This window comes from Podospora pseudocomata (assembly GCF_035222375.1).
Source record: "Podospora pseudocomata strain CBS 415.72m chromosome 1 map unlocalized CBS415.72m_1.2, whole genome shotgun sequence".
NCBI lineage: Eukaryota > Fungi > Ascomycota > Sordariomycetes > Sordariales > Podosporaceae > Podospora > Podospora pseudocomata.
The window spans coordinates 97,284-115,969 of record NW_026946364.1 but is presented as its reverse complement, the minus strand read 5'-3'; the positions used below and the strand labels follow the sequence as shown (position 1 = coordinate 115,969).

The 18,686-nt window shown below is 52.9% G+C and overlaps 8 protein-coding genes across 8 annotated transcripts; 2 read left to right on the top strand and 6 right to left on the bottom strand.

The window, feature by feature from the left end:
• Positions 1-352: 352 nt before the first annotated feature.
• On the bottom strand, positions 353-2,103 carry QC762_100618 (uncharacterized protein). Its single transcript, XM_062884440.1, has 3 exons — positions 1,737-2,103; positions 879-1,677; positions 353-820 (listed from the first exon to the last, which is right to left on the bottom strand). The coding sequence occupies exons 1-2, from the start codon at positions 1,812-1,814 to the stop codon at positions 1,087-1,089; spliced, it is 669 nt and encodes a 222-aa protein (XP_062747225.1). The 5' UTR covers positions 1,815-2,103; the 3' UTR covers positions 353-820; positions 879-1,086.
• Positions 2,104-2,780: 677 nt separating this feature from the next.
• Positions 2,781-6,127, bottom strand: QC762_100620 (uncharacterized protein). Its single transcript, XM_062884441.1, has 2 exons — positions 3,308-6,127; positions 2,781-3,257 (listed from the first exon to the last, which is right to left on the bottom strand). The coding sequence occupies exons 1-2, from the start codon at positions 5,873-5,875 to the stop codon at positions 3,249-3,251; spliced, it is 2,577 nt and encodes an 858-aa protein (XP_062747224.1). The 5' UTR covers positions 5,876-6,127; the 3' UTR covers positions 2,781-3,248.
• A 1,190-nt stretch (positions 6,128-7,317) lies between these two features.
• On the bottom strand, positions 7,318-9,475 carry QC762_100630 (uncharacterized protein; the record flags this gene model as incomplete). Its single annotated transcript, XM_062884442.1, has 4 exons — positions 8,864-9,475; positions 8,572-8,812; positions 8,439-8,507; positions 7,318-8,378 (listed from the first exon to the last, which is right to left on the bottom strand). The coding sequence occupies exons 1-4, from the start codon at positions 9,326-9,328 to the stop codon at positions 7,318-7,320; spliced, it is 1,836 nt and encodes a 611-aa protein (XP_062747223.1). The 5' UTR covers positions 9,329-9,475.
• A 1,113-nt stretch (positions 9,476-10,588) lies between these two features.
• On the bottom strand, positions 10,589-12,818 carry QC762_100640 (uncharacterized protein). Its single transcript, XM_062884443.1, has 3 exons — positions 12,080-12,818; positions 11,876-12,017; positions 10,589-11,824 (listed from the first exon to the last, which is right to left on the bottom strand). The coding sequence occupies exons 1-3, from the start codon at positions 12,453-12,455 to the stop codon at positions 11,125-11,127; spliced, it is 1,218 nt and encodes a 405-aa protein (XP_062747222.1). The 5' UTR covers positions 12,456-12,818; the 3' UTR covers positions 10,589-11,124.
• Positions 12,806-14,688, top strand: QC762_100650 (uncharacterized protein). Its single transcript, XM_062884444.1, has 3 exons — positions 12,806-13,213; positions 13,272-13,667; positions 13,725-14,688. Exons 1-3 carry the CDS (start codon positions 13,052-13,054, stop codon positions 14,361-14,363), a joined length of 1,197 nt encoding a protein of 398 aa, XP_062747221.1. The 5' UTR covers positions 12,806-13,051; the 3' UTR covers positions 14,364-14,688.
• Positions 14,365-16,454, bottom strand: QC762_100660 (uncharacterized protein). Its single transcript, XM_062884445.1, has 2 exons — positions 16,299-16,454; positions 14,365-16,193 (listed from the first exon to the last, which is right to left on the bottom strand). The coding sequence occupies exons 1-2, from the start codon at positions 16,408-16,410 to the stop codon at positions 14,731-14,733; spliced, it is 1,575 nt and encodes a 524-aa protein (XP_062747220.1). The 5' UTR covers positions 16,411-16,454; the 3' UTR covers positions 14,365-14,730.
• Positions 16,455-16,618: 164 nt separating this feature from the next.
• SMG1 (Serine/threonine-protein kinase smg1) lies at positions 16,619-18,544 on the top strand. The gene is made up of 5 exons (XM_062884447.1): positions 16,619-16,962; positions 17,023-17,094; positions 17,150-17,224; positions 17,295-18,441; positions 18,532-18,544. The coding sequence occupies exons 1-4, from the start codon at positions 16,933-16,935 to the stop codon at positions 17,373-17,375; spliced, it is 258 nt and encodes an 85-aa protein (XP_062747218.1). The 5' UTR covers positions 16,619-16,932; the 3' UTR covers positions 17,376-18,441; positions 18,532-18,544.
• On the bottom strand, positions 17,479-18,461 carry QC762_100670 (uncharacterized protein). The gene is made up of 2 exons (XM_062884446.1): positions 17,905-18,461; positions 17,479-17,845 (listed from the first exon to the last, which is right to left on the bottom strand). The coding sequence occupies exons 1-2, from the start codon at positions 18,215-18,217 to the stop codon at positions 17,610-17,612; spliced, it is 549 nt and encodes a 182-aa protein (XP_062747219.1). The 5' UTR covers positions 18,218-18,461; the 3' UTR covers positions 17,479-17,609.
• Positions 18,545-18,686: the final 142 nt, after the last annotated feature.

Below are 18,686 nucleotides of genomic sequence, written 5' to 3'. Positions count from 1 at the left end.
GCAGCTGGCGTCGGCCCGACCTGGCTGATAGGCTTAACACCAAGCTTTCGACGGCACCGGAGTTCACCAGCGTCTGTCGTTATTCCTGGCTTCATGGACCAAGTTCTTGCAGTGGCCGAGGCACCGATTCACGCATTAAGAAGACGCCACCACACCATCAAGAAACGAGAGATGGAGCACAGAATTTCACCGTGGCCGTCCGCGTGTGATATCAACTCCTCCGAGAGCCTGACTTGGCATTTGGGTCATCCGCCAGTGGCCTTCTTTCGCGGGATGTCGATGAGGAGTGGGCAATCTTTACGTGAACGTGTCAATATCCCGGAGCACAAATTGCAGAAAAGGTCTGCGAGGAGTCTTTCCATTCATGGCTTAGGCCCGACTTCTCTTCCTTCACTGCCGTGTCCGGTGAGATCTGTCATACATAACATTCACGCCGTCTAATATCATCACTTCTGAACACTATACGCAGCAACACTATACCCAGGTTGTGCAGCAAGAGCGGGATAAGTGATTGTCGGTCCACTGAACTCTTGTGGGGGGTTTGGATGCGCTGTACCATCCATGTGGACATGTTCCGGTCCATGGTGTTGCGGCCGGGGCCACAATGCTTCCTCGCTGTGGGTCAAATCGTCGAGGGCTTGGTGCTCCCAAAGCCTGACTTCTGTTGTGACCATGATATCGGTCGCGTTGGCGTTCGACTTGAGGCCTCTATCTCGGGACCAGTTGTCTCGATGTCGAAGCTTCAGGGTGTCTTGCTGCTTGGTGTGCTTGGTGTGGGAGTAAAGACTGCGGAAAGACGCGGCGCAGGCGACCAAGATGGCTGCTCTTCATCAGCATGATTTACTCTTCAGGGACCGGAGGAGTTCAGCATAACGTACCCAATGTCATCTCGAGGGAGTTGCACAGAATCATCCATGATACGTCGGGAGAGGTTCCAGAATAGCCTGCCTCGGCGCGGACGATGGCCACGACAACCATGGCGATGGTCAAGCAGCAGATGCCCATCAGCAACAACTTCTTTTTCCATGGAATAGAGACCCGCCAGACGATATTGCCCGATACGATGACGACTAGATATCGGACATGTCAGTTGACTGTCTGGCAAAACGGCGGGACATGGAACTGACTGAGGAGGTCTGTCGAGATATCCGTTGCCAAGTGGACGCGAGAGGTAAAGTACTGCCGGTTGAACTTTGCTTCGCCGATGCACTTTTGTGCAATGTCGAGACCACTGGCTGTTAGACAGTCATCTGTCGTCAACCCGACCGTCACGCAGTAGGCCGCCACGATGCAGACAAGTACCATCCACCAGAGGTAGCGCTGGAGAGGGGCGTGTCTGCCCAGAGGGTAGAAGAATACCATAAAGGCAATCTTGACCAGCCATAGCGAGGTCCAGGTGAGCCAGTAGGTTGCGAGGATGGCATGGAGAAGGGTACCGGCGTTGTTGAAGAGCTCGACGATGGCGGCTGGGTCGGTAGGGGTCGTGTTCCAACCCTGGGCGACGACATAGAGAGTGCGTGCTAGGACGGCCCAAAGAATTGTCGAGCCTAGGTAGAAAACGAAGGAGGCGATGACGAGGTAGTCATCCAGTCGGAGGCGACGGAGGAGTTTGATGCGGAAAGCAAGACGAAGAAGGATGGTGACGAGCGACAGGCATGTGCCGGACCAGATGAATCCCTAGAGGCGGTTGAGGAGTCGTTCATGGCGCTGGGGAGCTTACTTTGGGGGACACTTACCATCAGGGTGTTGAAGGGGATGGAAGGGGCCACCATATTTCCCACCACATCCCGGCCATGGATAGCAGAGGGCTCCATTGTGAGAGCGTGAGGAGGATCCAAACGTCAACAAGACCAGCACAGAAATCAGGAAGGATATGGCATCCAATTCCGGCCATGGGTGTTTTAATAGAGGTGATCAAGTAATTTGGCCCGCTCTTTCGCAGGGCCCATGGCACTGTTCAATGCCAACCTCTCCCAACATCATCCCGCATTGCTGAGATACGGTAGGGTGGTGGATTACTTGGATATTCGCGGCACAGTGCAACAGAATTACTGCGGCGTGTGTTTTTTGAAGCCTGCCAGCCTGGTGATCGGCGTTGTGGTGATCCGGGAGGCGCCGTGTTGGCGCATTATCGGCAGTGCCTGTGGTACCTCTACTACATTGGTTACGGCGTGTAGGGTAGTGATGGTTCACCGACGCAAGCCACTGATTGGTTCGTTTTCAGCTCCTGTTGCCTGTCTGACGGCTGAGCGTCGATGCAATTGGCCCCAAACCATCCGAGCAAACCACCTACAATCTAGGACGCCCAGAGTACCTAAGGAGCTTCTTTGGTTCTGTTTCCAGCCCTGTAAATGTACATTGCCGCCCCCAAGCCCAGATGACCAACCCGTATACGCCCCTTTCAAACCCAGCATAAGTGTGTCGTCCTTCCTATAATGGATCTTCTCTGTCGTGCATGCAGACAGCCAAAAGGACAAATTTCGCAGAGTAGGCTTGTCTGACTTTGGGGGCCATACAAAAGCACGAGGTAAATAAGACTTGGGTGTTGCCGCTTGGAGGGTGATTTTGTTGGTCTGCCTGTTGCCTGGCTTCTTCACGCCTTGTTAAGGTCAACATCTTTCTCAATGACAATTTTTTATAAAATGTTTTGTTTTGTGGACGTGTCCGCTACTCGAAGGGAAATGGTATTGTTTACACCCTATCGACCCCTTTTGTGGATCCCGTCGCGAATGTGGAGAATGGCATTTCATAGCAACCAACCCCTTTTCAGTCTTTGTTATTGGCTGCTCGTGACGTCGCTGTAAATGCATCCAGTGAGCATGTCTTGCGCTAACCCTTTCAATTGAAATGCTACTGAAAAGGCTGCAACTACGCTGATAAAGCCCAAAGAATATTGAGCTCGTGCCAAACCCACCCCAACGCCAAGTTTAACCGTGTAAAACCCTGAATCCCAAGAAGTGACCCCCCTTCCCTTCTTTGCCGCCGTGAGGCTTTGCCATCTTTCCTTTTCCATTTTCTTTTATTTTGCCATTCCTTTTCCTTGTCCCATTCCCATATCCATATATGCATCCGATTCCCAGCCCATCCAATTCCCACCCCGTCCGATTCCCAACCCATCCGATTCCCTATCCTTTCGATTCCCAGCCCAACCATATCTCCCCTTGCTCTCGCCAAGCATCTCATAAAACCTTCTCATAGAATCCTCATGGTTCTGCTGCTCGAGCTCCTCTTTCAACAACGGGTTGCTCTCAGGTGTTCTGGGCTTGTTAGGGGAAGCGGCTTCTTCTTGTTTTGGAGGGGTACTGACGCTTTTGTTCTGCTCTTTGGAAACTCTTCTACCGCCTGGCGGGCGGGTCGGCGTCTGTGCCGGCGAACGGGTCGAGTCCGAACCCGAGCTCTTCTTGCTATCCGTGGCGGCGGAATCTTCTCCGGGGGTGGTGCTTTCGAGGTCTGACTTCGGGGTGAAACCTGAAGGTGAGTTTCTTGGCTGCGGGACGGGGGAGAATTCGTCAATCGGCTTTTCGGCCTGAGTTGGGGGGGAAAAGCCCTTGGCGGCGGCGGGCTGTCCTCCCTTTTTCTCAGAGGGAGGCACAAAATGTTGTGTACCAATAGTGGGAATGTTCAAATTCGCGATAAGTGAGTCGGTGTCCCCAGTACTCTTCTTGGTATCCGGTGGGAAGCTGTCCTTGAAATTGTCGGGAACGATCGGACGTGGAGTGGACTCGTTACTCCCGGAGCCGTCAGCACCTGTCCTGCCAGGACCAAAGCCGTCGTCACTGGCCCCGCCGACAGTAGACCTACTGAAGTGCACTCCCCTCACCCCAGTAAAAAAGGATGGTCTCTCGATGCTTTCAGGATCTTCTGTAGGTGGTGAGGCTCTGCCACCCCCTGTGTGGTGCCGACTTGCCACCTTGAAGGCCTTGGCAGCTGCTGGAGTGAGTGCGGGCGACGTGGCGGTCAGGCCGGCGATACGGATGAGCTCTCCGTGCCTCTGCTCCAATCGGAGCATCTGGCCGCGAAGACGGATCAAGGCTTCCTGATTTCTCGTCTCGTTGTCGTTCATCGTTTCATATTGCTTCTCGATGGAGTCGGCCTCCGCAATCAGCCTTTGCACCTCATTGAAGACAATATCTTGTTGACCAAGAATCCTGACTTGGGCATCACGAGACTTCTCCATGTGACTGCCTACAATCTTGAGATTGTCAAGCAGACCGACCTGGCTCCCACAAAAGATCGTTTGGCTCTTGTGAAGCCGGGCGGTACTTCCCAGGTTTGATATCCAAGCGGTGCCGCTGCGCAGACCTTCCTTCTCTTGCGCAAGACTGCTAGTCATACTACTCACGGACATGCTACGCTGCAGTCGCGCGGCCACTGCCGCCGGTCCAGCTGTGGCTCCCGCTTCTGTCCCGGCTGGGTTGGCCTGGGTTTTGATGGCTCCGAGGTTGCGCCCAGTCCAGGCGTGGTCCCAAAACGTCAACAGCGCCCAGAGCTTAATGAGGCTGTGGTAATAGGCAAAAGCGACATAGAATGGGAAAGTCCACCAGTCACTGGGGTGACGCTTGTAATACTCAAAGACCTTGACAAACTTGACAAAAAGTATCCAAATAATCAAGGCCCATATGCCTTGACTGGTGGCTTGCTTGCTCCAGTTGTAGAGGGCAACGAGGGCGGCATCGGTAAACAAAGCAAAGTTTGTGAAGGAGGTGAGGTAGACAGCATAGACGCAGTAGGGTTGAAATGCCCAAACGCTGCCATCAGTGAACAGAGAGCAAGGGTTTGACCTCCAGGTGGTGCGGGCCCAGCGCGTGCACTGCCCCAGGAACTTCTTGTGGACGGGATCGGCCACGCCAACAGTTGTCTCAATTTCGGCGTCGTCGGTGTACTGGAACTTGATGCGCCAGCCCTTGCGCACGGCAAATCTGGTGTTGTAGTTGTCATCGTCCGGGTTGAGAGGCCCACAGAGCCCAAAGAAGAATCGCTCGTCGACGTAGCCGGCCAGGTACTCGGGGTCCTGAACGATACGGGTGCGCAGAGCACAGGTACGCGCAGAAATGACAAAGGCGCCCCCGTCCCAGTAGTTGGCCGATCTGACCTCGAAGTTGTGGCGGTAAAGATAGGTCGCCCCCAGCATGTTCCAGAAACGCCGCCAAACCGACAGGTTCGGCAACCGGCGGACTTTCTTGTTTGTTCCCACCAAACCAATCTCTGGATCCTCAAACGGCGCTAGGAGCGCCTTGAGGAAATCCTTCTTCCAGAAGACGTGGTCGTCGAGCATGACGGTGATGGCGGTTGAGACCAGCGGCACCGCCACAGCAACTTGAGCTCTCTTGCTGGCAATCAGGGCACGGTCCACGATGAAATTGGTCTTGGGATAAAGCTTGATGTACTTCTCGACTGCCTTCTCTGTCTTGACAAGCAGCTCGTCACCGGCCGTGATGACAATGATCTGAGAAGGCTCGTTTTGGGCGCAGGTGCTGATGCATTCCTGAAAGTCAACGCCTGTAGGGTCGATGGTAGGCAGGATGACTGTGACATGTCGGTTGGGGGTGTACGTGGGGTTCTTGGGAACGGGGGCTGGCTTATACAGAACCCAACCAATGCAGTTGAGAATGAAACGGGCGTAGCGCCAGGTTGCCAGTACGATGAACCAGTATAGCCAGTAGTCGTATTCCGAGTACCAGGTCGCAAACTGGTGAACACCATAGCCATAGAGGGCCAAGATGAAGGCGTTTAAAAGCCCCCTCAGTACCTTGTTCGATCTAAGCCTTGATGGGACGTACGGCTCATCCGGGACAAGCTCAGGGGGGGGAGGCACAGGAGGGTTGGTCACAGGTGTGTCCTGTGTCCTCGCAGTTGGTCGTCGAGGAGTGGACATCTTGGTGGTTGGCTTTAGTCAATGTTATGTTGTCTTATTCCTTGAAGCCACACTGGACCATCTTCTGCTGCTGGAACGGTGGCAGCGGTCGAGGAAAGGTGTCGAGATAGACCCCTTGCGATCCATGACCTCGAAACGGTCCCAACCAATGTTATAGGACTCGACATCTTCTTGTCTTCACTTGAGATAAAGAGAAAGAGGAACAGAGCTTATTGTTCTCGAGCAGAAGTGGCCAAAAGAGCGGGACAGAAGAGCGTCCCTGACACCACTCCTCATATCTGGTTGCTCCCCCATTGTTTCAGAGGTAGCTACTGGGTGAATTGACTTTATATTTTGAAGGAACCGAGTGAATTCCTCCAATTCTCCCATTCTGACAGTGTTTCCACTGCCTTCACTTGTAATGGTTCAGAGTGGGGACGCTATGCTCCAATATGCACTCGTGTAAACCTATTCACCATCACCAGGTGTTGTCACTAGCAAAAAAAAATGGTTTCCGTTTTGGTCTGCAGACTCGGTGCTTCATTGTTGGTGGTAGGTGAGGTGATTATCAAAGAATGGACCGTCGCTTTGTTGGCTCACTGGATGCGGGAGTCGAGTCCAACTACAGACGGACCTAAACACTCTTTGTCATTACAATGCTTAAAGGCGGAATGCAATCAAAGAGAGTTTGATGACCTTTCTATTGAGGTTCCACAAATCAACTCCTAACATGCCTGTTGCGTCGAATGCTGATTTTCTGGCGGACGTGGCGATGTGTACGGGGTAGAAGGCTGTGTTGGGTTCTGTGGTTAGACAGTATCGGCCTACGGTGTGTCTGAGCTTTTTGCCTTTGCCGGCATGGTACGCTCTCTACAGGATGCTCGGACCAAATGCTGGCTCAGAAGGGCATTGTGTTACTCAATCAGGTCCAAATTCGATTCAATATGTATATGGTTATTTCGAGATGCACTTGATGCTTTTTAATGCAGAACACGGGATTACGATCATGTATAGATCTTGCAGTTATCGTATAACGGTGCTTGACAACTCTGCCCTAGGTAGGTACCTATTTCAGCAAATCCATAATGCTCTTGATGAACTTTGCAGGCATTTACATTTCCTCAATAGCCAACAACACTATGCATAAATCACTACGATCTGTGTGGGTATTCAAGACCTCAGTGATCGGGTATCTTGAACAGACTATATGCACGATTGTGGCGTCAAATTTGGAATAATATATGTGTCATGTTCGTGTGGCCGTTCGTCTTACGAAGTCTTATTCTATCCCATCTCTACATGTAGCAGCCGGCAAAAACTGTACTTATCATAAACCACACGGCCTTCCGGAAGAAAGGAAGAAAGAGAAAAGAACTTGCAAACCCCGAAAACGTGACAGCCTAAAACTTTTGTTCCAACCCACGCTTCCCACAACCCTCGAGGCACAAAAGCACAGTCATCCCTCACACCTGCGCCCCGGTCACTTGTTTCTGCTCCCTCCGGGCAAGCCTCGCTATCCTCTCAGCTCTCCAGACCTCGCCATATTTCCACTGTAGACACATCAAAGGCGTGAGAGCAATTGTTACGACAGCAAATACCAGAAACGCGGCCTCGACCCCAATCTTGTCAATGATAAACTGCACCCCTGCCACTCCCACAGCGCCCAACGAGCACCGAACGAGATTGTTGACAGCGGTGGCGCTGGCGCTTGCCCCGGGATACAAGTCCACCATCAGTGCACTGTTTTGGGTAAAGATGGCCGTCGCTGTGATTGCAATGACGAACTGCAAAACCAATGGTAGGGCTATACCCGGTCTCGAGGCCAGCAAGGGGGAAGAAAGCGAGAAGCCATACCCCGCAACGGCAAACACGAACAAGATGATGAGATACCAGGAGGACCGAAGCCGAGCACGGGAAAGTGGAAGGTCCGACAAATGCTTTCTGTTGAGAGGAGTCTCGAGCGGGATCCCGTTGGAAGCACGGTACGCTGACTCGACGTGCCGATAATCGCGATCAAGAATCTTGCCAGCAAAGTATGATCCGCTGACACAAGCCGCGCCGTTCGGTAAGAATATGAGGCCCACTTTCAAATTGGAGAGTCGATATCGAGGCTGAAACAGGGCGGTTGTCGACGAAGTCACCACACTCCAAATCGTGTACACAAAAGCCCCGAACAATAGCGTGACAAACACGTCCTTTTCAAAAAGGAACCGCAGTGGCGATAATATCGAGCCCAGAGTAAACTTGGGCGTCAAAGTCGTGATGTTGCCCTCCTCACTGGATACTGCATCTGGACGCTTCCAGTGTTTGCTGATGTGGCGAGTGACAACTGGACGATGGATGCCGCGCAATGGGATAGTGCCATTTCCAGCAATGTGACGAAGGGTTTCCGGGAGGAAGAGCACAATAACCACGAGACATATGAAACCAAGGATGACGAGAAACCAAAAGATGGCGTGAAATCCAAAGAACTCGGTGATAATGCCGCCAATCACTGGCCCAATTGACTGGCCGAGCATTCGAACTATGCACAAGGATCAAAGTCAGAAAGGACAAGGATAGAAAGCCGCGATGCAAGACTCACTTCCTCCAAAACTACCCATATATCCGCCGCGTTCCTTTGCTGTTGTGATATCACCAATCACTCCAGCACCTGTTTCTGGTTGTTAGCGTGAAATTCAGGGGTAAAAAAGGGGCTGGGTCTTGGCAAAACACACCAACGGAGATGGTCGCGGCACTGCCAGCAGCTTGGATTGCTCGAAAAGCCATCAATGAGGCAAAGTCGTCGCTGAATGCCAACCCGAGGTTTGCGATGAGGTACACGCCAAAAGTGCAGATAAAGGTGACTCTGCGTCCACGTGTGTCGCTCAAAGGTCCCCAAACAGAAGGCGCCACCCCCTGAACTGCCATGTACACAGTCACAGTGAGCAATATCATGGTGATTTCGGTTTGTACGTGCTATACTTCATGATCAGAAATGGAACAAGAATCTTCAAGGAGAGAACCCACTGAAGATATGGCACCCAGCGCAGGGAAGTAAATATTGCTTGAAAGCGGAGAGAACAGCCCGGCAAATGATACTATCCATACCATAAGCCGCTTCTCCCGCCTCGCAAATGCGTGGTATAACTCCTGCTGTGAATCCGTCTTCTCTGAGACCGGCTCGTCGCAACCGGCCTCTGACAGAGCAATTTCGACGGCTTGACCGGCTGAATAATCCACGCTCTTCTTTTCTTGAGTGTTGCCAATTGGTGAGTTATGCGAGGCTCCATAGGCAGGCGGAATGGTGACTCTTGTATTTGTCTTAATTTTTCGCGTGGACTCGTTCGAGGCTCGTAAAGTAGGGACTTGTTCGGTTTGTAACCTGGTGGCTTTCGACGTGTCGGCAGTTACCGCTCTCCCAAGCTCTTTTCGGCTATCGGAATCGGAAGGAATGGCACTGGGGGGTCTTTTGGGACTGAGCGGAGCTTCCATATCCTAGATACCTCTCGGGATCCCCTGCTCCTGTTGATGCCGTAATGAAGTGCAGCACTCGGTAAGTAGAGAACAGTAAACCAGTAGTTTTCGAGAGCTGGTAGGCTGAATCGAATAGAAGTGTGTCTGCCTCGCCTTGATATCCAGTACCCAGTCGAAGTGCTCAACTTGACGGATAGGACACGCTTCTAGATGAAGCGGGAGCACGAGAAGACGGTGGCTGGCTCAACAACCGTGCTTTTTTGTCTGTCAACGTAGAGGTTTCCTGTGCGACAGTTCACGGCCGAAAGCACTCGCTCCATGAGGATCCTTCAAACCAGCCGTATCATTCGATATGGACGCTAACGACCAAGCTTGAATCCAAAATGTCACCCTTGAGGGATGGGCCACAGGCAGTCTAGAGGCTACCTCCCGAGAGGTACATCAGATGCCAAGAATGAAGCGGAAGGGCCTGCTGCGCAGCTAAGCATGGATTAACAGACGTGCACTCGGACTTGACCGAGTTGGCCCCCGTTCACCAGCCTCGGGAAGCTGGGTGGATGTCGATTCATAGCTGGAATGCGCCAAGTCGTCTTGAGCGATGAACCAGTCTGCCCGGTGATGTGCATGCTGGAGGTTGGTTGTCATGGCACGTATTGCACCAGAGTTGTATGATTGGTGAATCAGTTTCTTGCGTACGCAAGCCAAAGTGAAAGAGAGGGCATCGTGGACTCGCTGATGATTCAGCAGATTCTGACTGACGCCGTACCTGGCCTGAACCGCGAAGCAGCCTTCTCTGATACATAGTACAAGAAATTAGTACGGTATGGGTGAACTAAAACAGCACGAACGGACGGATGAGCCGCTCGGGCTGGAGTAACACCTGCAGCCTGCACCTAGTGCCTCAGGTGCCTGACCACGCCAAAGCAGATGTGCCTGGCCCCAGTCAAAGCTTATTCTGTCCCCCCTTCCCCCCGCCAATTTGGCCGAACTCCATGTGTCTGAAATACATCAATGGGGTAATAGAGTAATCTGGAAGCCAGCTAGGAAGTCAGTGTCCAACTGTTTTGTATTCTCATCGTCCAACGATGATGATGCCAACTGGATGGGTTCGAGATCGGCTTGAATGTTATAGCCTGTTTTATAAACCAGAAACCCTTGAGACTATCATCAGAATATGATGTCACCTGTGTGCGCCTACCGCCGGCATAGCATTGTCGATCAGGTCATGTTCATGCATCATTGCAGGTGTCTGCATGTTGGAAGCCTCTTGAGACACTGTTAAAGCCTAATTCAGTCATCGATCCGTAACTGATTCTTGAATTTGATTCTACCTCTCTGCCAACATAGGTGGGCCGCTAAAGGGCCAGAAAATATTTGTCCTTGAACTAGCAAGCCAGCACCGCTTGTCTTGCAAGTCAATATATTCGTGCCAAGCCGGCCCCACCCTTCTCGCCGAACGGCCAGCCAGAGTCTCACAGGCACTCCCGACGGCTTCCAGTCAAACGAAACGATTTCCTTGTATGTAAATCAACGCCTCTGGTATCTATTTCCGCTTCCCATTTTGTAAGTCCTTCCGCCCATGCCACCAAAATGCTTCATCTACAGACAATCTCATACGCGCTGATCAACGCATCATGATGTTGGAGAAAAAAGAAATGCAGTTTGTCACCCTTTCCAACAAAAGTCACACTGACGTTATCAACCGCTTCTCTCAGAATGCAAAATCAATAAACGCCCTTCCCATGCAACTCTGATATGTGTTTCCTACACTGCCGCCCCGAAAGCCAAACAACCAAACCGCATTCATGACTTGATCAGGGACGCATCGGCGCCTGTTGTTTATACTGCATCCTTCTCACCGACATCCACATGGACTTGCGATCATGGGATCTCGTCTTTGGATTGTACCACGACAAGACGTCAATCACCAGGTACCCCCTCGACGTCTCGATCTCGACAAGACCTGAGACGGCGAAGCAACCGCGAGGTGGATCAGGTCGAATCGGCTTCCACACCTTGGTGTACGTCTTCATAAACTCCTCCCAAGGCTTCAGGCCAACCAGAGACTGGACCTTTTCTTGACCGACAAACTTTTCTGGGTTGCCATTGTGTTCGGCCGGCGGTCTATTGGGAATGCTGATAGGCTTATCCCTGGATGGGCCAGGTGGTGTGTTGGGGGTTGGTGAGATCGACCTAGGATCGTTGACGTCTTCCGGCCGTTTTGTTGCTTGTGCCCGGATACGCTCCAAAGCCTTTTGAACGTCAGAGCTGTGATTTGTTGGGAGCGGCAAAGGTCCTGCGCTGACAGGACGGTCTGGAGGGTGGGTTGAACTGTCGCCTTCAAACCCAAAGAATTGCGCAACCGAAGAGAACTGACGGCCAACGAGTGCCTTTCCAAGCGCCCAGGTCGACAGCGCCATGGGCTTTGGCCATAGGACGCGCTCCAGAAGTTTAACTGTCGCCGACTCAACCTCTGTTTCCGCAATGGCGATCACTTCGTCCGTAATCAACAGGCTGCTGAGAGTCAGTGGTCAACTCTTGGCGGTTCGAGACAAGGTACCATACCCTTTGCGCGTGTACACAGGCGGTGCCCTGTATGGGAAATCAATATCCATCCAGTACCTCCTCACTTTCATATCTTTCCCAACCTTCCATGTTAAGGCGGGGTTCTTTTCAGCGGCATCACAGACCATTTGAACAGTGTCCTCTAAGCAAACAATAGTCAGGAAACGAGGGCCGGTAAATGATGCAACGTGATTTGCCACTTACTCCTGATTTGGTCCAACCTCTCCTTGTCTTTGGATAGCCGCACAAACTCCCTCCATTCCGGATCTTTCCCAGAGTATGGCTGCGGTTCGTGTCGCTCCGTTGTCAAGGGAAACGGAATGAATATGTCGACAGCCTCTTCTTCTTCCGGCATGCTTTCCATCAACTCCTGGTTTTCCAGCACCTTCACAAGCGGGCCCGCCACGCATATCTCAAAGAATTGGTAGATAAGGACTGTCTTGATGGCAAAGGTAACAAGCCGGAGCCGCCTCCTGTGCCTGAGCCGTACTCTTTCGATTTTGATCACTTGGCCGGTTGGTACTTTGGTCAAGACCTTGGGGAACCGGAGCACCGAAGACGGCCTGAAGAGGCGCGACATGATGCCGCGGATGGTGGCACGCCCCACTGGCGGCCTGAAAAGGCACGATAGAGTCGAAAGGCCGCAAGCAAGATTACCAGGTAGCCAGCCGGTCGGTCGGCGACGTTCGGAGTGTTGCGCTGCGCTTGTTCTTTGGTGTTCTGCCGACTTGGCGAGTTGAGGATTGCGCGACGCAATCAGCCCGTAAATGCGACTTGAAACCGTGAGGCCGCTGGATACTGGTAAAATCTAGAAGCTGAGATAGGTTGGGAGTAGACTGCTAGTGAATGCTGAATTTCGGCCGGTTTCGGCTCCTGTGTCGTCGATGTCGTCGAGACCTGGCTGGGTACAGAGTACTACGTTAAAGACTTGAAGATGTCTGGCGGCAGGCTCAGTTCGCAGCGCGCATCATGGCCCCGGCATGTCATAAAGTGGGGCCCGTCTGCCGCACGGACCATACGCCTCCCAACTGCTGCGCCAGCCATTCGTAACTGGCAGGGGTCGACAACAGCTCCAACGTCAATCAAGCAAGAAACAACGACAGCATCCAACACTCTACACGCATTCAACTCGCTGCCATCAAGACACCAACTCGCTATCCAACCCGTTTCACTACCATGAGGCTTCTCGCTGGCCTCACAGCAGCGGCTCTGTCTGGGCTTGCGGCGGCCGCGAGCCAGCAGACTGCCGATGTCTACATTTTGACGGCCAACCAACAGAGCTCGAGCGAAACACCAAGCATCCCCAAGGAGGTCGCGCGTCACATCTTGCTTCAGAGAGTGCGTGGTTGATACCCATCATTACTTCTCTCGCTGAACCATGCTAACTCTGTTCCAGGCATCGAGACAACCATACGGCAGTGACCTGCGCGACATCCCTAGCTCAACCGACACCGAGACCGCTGTCAGCCACATCGCGAGATTCGGCACCGGCCCGGAACCCCTCTTCTCACAGTCCGACAAGACCAATGCCCCACAACTAGTTGTCATTCTCGAAGGCGTTACATACCAGCAGAGCCATGATCTCAAGGACGCCCTTTCACAGGCAGGCCATCCTGCTGCGTTCCGCGTCTCAGACGCCCCCTCGGCTGCCGCCAACAAGAATCTCATGACGCTTTTCCGGCAGTTGGGATCCGCTCCTTCCCAGCCTTGTGACCTGGCCCACGCCCTCAACCCTGCTAATGAGGAGTGCTGGAGTGGTGTTTCCTCGGTGGTCAACTATGACCTACAAAATGTAGGGTCTCATCAATGCGGTCGTTGTGCTAGGACATGTACTAATCAATAGCCACAGACTTCCTCCACCTACTCGGCCCTTCTCGCCTCCCTTCCTCAGATCAACAAGCTGGTGGCTGCTTCCGATCTCGAGGTGACCCTCCTAGTTCTCCCCGATTCTACCCGTTCCTCCAAGATCAACTCGTGGTCCACCCTTGCCGGCAACCCCACCAACAACCGCCGTCGTGACTCTGGAGAAAGGGTCATCACCGACAGCACCGTTGTTTGGCCGGCTCCTTCCACCCCGACCCGTTCCGCAAAGGTCAACATCCAGAAGAAGGCCATCCCTGCCTGCTTCCTTTCTTTGGACGCCTGTAAGGAGGCCACCAATGACTGCTCTGGCCACGGGACATGTGTCAATAAGTTTGGCACCGGCAACGCCACCTCGTCTGATGCCAGGGCATGCTTTGCCTGCAAGTGCATGGCCACCGTCGTCCGCCGCGGCGACGAACCTGGCACCTCGGGCAAGAAGACTGTCCACTGGGGCGGCAACATGTGCCAGAAGAAGGACGTCAGCGTGCCATTCTGGTTGATCACTGGTTTCACCATTACCATTGTTGGTGCCGTTACTTTTGCCATTGGCCTGCTGTTTAGCGTCGGTCAGGAACAGCTGCCGGGTGTCATTGGTGCTGGTGTGAGCAGGGGGGCGTCCAAATAATGGATGCAAAAAGAGGAGATTTATGCTTAGGGGGTTGTTGAGGAGGGTGTTGGAAGATGTATGTTTTACTGGTGTTGGAACTGGGTTTTTGCTGCATACGCGCAATTGGGCGCGGTTATTCACGGTTTTTACGGGGTACATGACACGAGGGCGGAGACTGTATTGTTGGGATTGGTAGTGTTGGCTGCGATGAGGGCTCAAGTGTATCATACTGGTCTTTTTCTTTTTAGAAGCAGTTTACATGGCGTTGGCATTGGTATGTACCTAGGACTTGTTTATTGTATTGTTTTTGTTTTGGAAGAAAGCAACGACGGTGTCTTTCATTATTGGTTTCTCAATATGGAGAAGTGGAAGCGTATCTGTAGTACTAGTCCATCATCTCATCATCATCCTGTGGTTTCCGGGTGGGTGTCCCGAAGCTCTCGAGACCTCGTTCCATGGGCATGTCTCCTGCCAGGCCTGGAGGGAGAGGACGTAACGGGGACTGTCCCACTGCGCTGCCGCTGATGCTCTCCTGCACCAATTTGGCGACATCGCCTGGCACAACAGGGGATACACCACCACCGCCGCCGTTTGCAGCCCCAGCAACAACAGCCTGGTATTTTGCCCCCGCCTGGTTCAGGATTTCTTGTACCTCCTTCTCACGCTTCTCAATCCCCTCCCTTTCCTTTTCCAAACTCTGAACGACGACCTGCTTCTGCTTGAACTCATGCTCCAAGCCCTGGACAATCTCGTTCATCCTCTTGAGAACCTCGTTCAGCTTGGGCAGCGGTTTCATCCTCGGCACCGCATCGCCAGCTATGTTTTCCTCATCCTCCTCTGGTTTGTGCAAGCCGTCCATTCCTGCCCTCCGCTGCGCGGCTTCGTAGGCAGCTCGCCTCTCTGCTTCGCTGTCGTCCGACTCGGCGTCTGATTCGGCCGCGTTGATCAGCTCTGCAATTTCTGCTCGGTGCCGTCTTGCAGCATCTCGCTCTGCCTTTTTGCCCAAAGCCAAAGGGTCGTCCTGAACATAGTCATCGTAGCCTTCGCCGAGATCCTCGTCTTCTCTTATTAATCGCGTGTCAGACTTCTTTTTCTTTTGGGAGGGGATGACCACCCGGGAGGAGGATTGCTGGGGAAATTCCGAGTCGGAGCCGGAGTCGAGGGAGACGAAATCGGCCGCGACGCTTTCACGGGCTAACCGGGCTCGTCGGTCTTTGCGCTCGCGGATTTCGGCTGCGCTCAGCACGTGTGCCGCTGCTGCTGGGCCTTGCGAGACCAGGTCGGTGGATGAAGCGGCTTGAACGACGAGGGCACCGTCAAGCTCAGATGGGTCAAGGTCCATGGCATCGACATCGTCGACAATCTGGACGTTTGCAGGTGTTGCCGGTGTGGAGGATTGCAGCTCTTCAAGATACTCCTTGCTGTATTTTGGCCGGTCTTCGTCGCCGCCGCCAAACCTCATGGGCAGAGTACCCGCGAGATTTTGGAGTGAGGCGGATCTTCGGAGGGCATTGTTTTCCAGCGCGCGCTGACCCAGTGTCTTTTTGGGCGTGAATGGCTTCTCGCCTGCTGATGGTTCCTCGGCCCCGGCCTCTTCGGCGCCCCCAAAAGAGAGCCGTGACGCTGCCGTTGGTCGTTTCTTTTGTTTTGTTGACCCAGCCCGACCCAGGGCCGGCCGAACCACCACTGGCGCGCCAGAGTCGGCGTCCTCGTCATCTCCAGTGGTTGTCGCCGTTGACAGCGCGCGAGCGGTACCGCTGTCCTCGTCGGCGACATGGACGCTTTTTCGTAGGGCCGACGATTTGGCTGGTTTCGATCGGAATTTGATGCGCGCGGGGGCAGTTGGTTCTGGCGGCAGCGCATCAGCTTGCTTGCTCTTCTTTTGGGTATCAGCAAAAGAGGCTTTCAGCTGCTTGGCAGAGGGAATGTCGCGATAGACAGGCATGTACTTACCAGATGCTTTCTGCTCGTCCGTCCCGTTGGATTTTGATAGGCTCAAGTCATCTACATCGTCGTCAAAGGTCTGGATAACGCGCGCTTTGCGCTTGGAGGCAAAGGTGCTCATGTTGCCGAGTTTTGGTTGTTTGATGATGACCGAAGATGGTTTTGGCTGCGACCCGCGATCAAGATGTCAACGGCAGTGGGCGGGTCCACCTGGGCGCGAGGTGTCTGACCAATCACAAGTGTGGAGTGCTAACACTTACACCGGAAGTCAGAATATTGGGGATACTTTGGAATCCAAATTGACATTTGTTTCTCTTGCATAAAGCTTGACGGATGAGAAGTTTGACATCACTCGATAGCTACTGTTACTGTTCATACCTCTCTATCTTTGAATAGTTTATATGTGCGAGCCATTTTGTGCCAGGATGATGTTGTTCAGATCCTGGACCATGAAATCTTATCTTATCGCCCTACACGTGACATTACTTTTGGGCAAGATTTCTGGCTGGAGACGTGAACCACCACGCGCCCTGAGCCACAGAGCTGGAGCCACTTTGAAGACGTGCAGCAGCAGCAACCCCATCAATCGCCAATCGCAGAACAGCTTGTTGCGCAAAACACAACACCACATAAAAACGTCAAGATGGCTCCCGCGCAACCAGAGCTCAAGAAGGTATGGCTTTTATGCCCTATGGTTTCTTTCAGGGCTGTACGCTAACATGTTCTACACAAGTATCTTGACAAGCGTCTCTTCGTCCAGCTCAACGGCAGCCGCAAGGTCATTGGCGTCCTGCGCGGATACGATGTATGGTCCCCGTTTTCCCACGTTACAATTTACCGTTCTGACGACGTCGAAATAGGTCTTTTTAAACATTGTAATGGACGATGCGGTCGAGGAGAAGGATGGCGGTGAGAAGGTCAAGCTCGGCATGGTGGTATGTCTCCGGCCCGCTGAACTTTTGGCGTATCTATGTTGGGTTGGCTAATTTGTCATTCGGGTTACAGGTCATTCGCGGAAACTCAGTTGTCATGCTTGAAGCGCTCGAGAGAATTGGCGGCGACGACAGGGGAGGACACCGCGGCTAAGCACCCTCAGATTCGATCCTTTGCACGAATAAAGTCACGGCCACGTCGGGCAGTAATCATTTCGTTATCGCATCACTTTTGGTATCGGACAATTGTGGGAATAGGCTATTGTATTTTGGGCAGAGGGGTCTGGCGTTACATCATTTGAGAAAGAAGAGAATCGGAAGCAAGGACGGTTTAGGGCGAATGGAAAGGAGAAAAAAACGAGATACCCCATCACCGACGCGCCCTTCCTCAACAGGTCTCCTCATCAGGCTTCGGGTGCTCCCAGGTCTTTTCGTCGTACCCTTCCATCATCTTTCCGCCATACGCCTTGACCCATCCTCGGATTCCACCCACCATCACCTGCGTGGTCATCTCCGCCGAGCACCCCGAGTCAGATTCGTAGTCGGAACCAGACCCGTCAGAAACAGAATTGATATAGTCCTGCATCCAAGCGGCGCATCTTGGTCCTCGGCCGTTGGAGGAGCCTGGCCACGGCGGTTAGCCTCGGACAGGCGGATGCAGTGAAAAAGAGGGCAACACTCACCACAATAGAAGACTATCCTCTTGATACCCGCCTGTTTGCACAAATCATACAGCATCGCTCTCATCAAGTAGAAACTGTGAGCCGGAATGTTCAGGGACCCCTGGATGATTCCTCCGATGCAGTCTGTTCGCCGGGTGTCGACCAACAGGAACTCACGGGGTTGAGACTGGTCTCGGTCTTGAAGAAGCCGGGCGACCTCAGACCAGGTTATCTTGACCGGTGATGAACTGGGCTCTGGAAAAGCTGACCACCACGGTGTCCCGTCTTCCCGCCGGGCCATTTTGAGGCAATGTTCGTGGGCGTGGACTCCCATTGCTCCGTTGTGTGGTGTGCGACCGCCCTGATTTCACCTCACTGAATGCCAAAAACTTCCGGCTGAAAAGTGCGACTAGGGAAAAGATAATTCTTGGTCCAGAAGCCAGGTCGATGACTGAAATGTGTATATATGTCTGCAACCGTGTGATATCCAGATTGCAACCTACCAAACACGGCCTGGCAGTCTCGCTCCGGAAATGCCGATGTAAGAGTCTTGATAAGGTGAGCCACACCGGTTGCTGACATTGCTCAATACTATTTACCTAGTATTTTACCAGGGTCTCATTATCCAAATATCTGAAACCGACACAGGCTTGATTCTCCTAGCGATTTAACCGGACGTACAAGTATGGTGAAATAGCCTGCTTATGTTATGACGTCTCATTGCTGAAAATGGGTAGACATGGAATACCTACTCCCGTATCTTTTCCAAGTCGCCGAAGTAGATTCTGTGCTCATAGCAATGC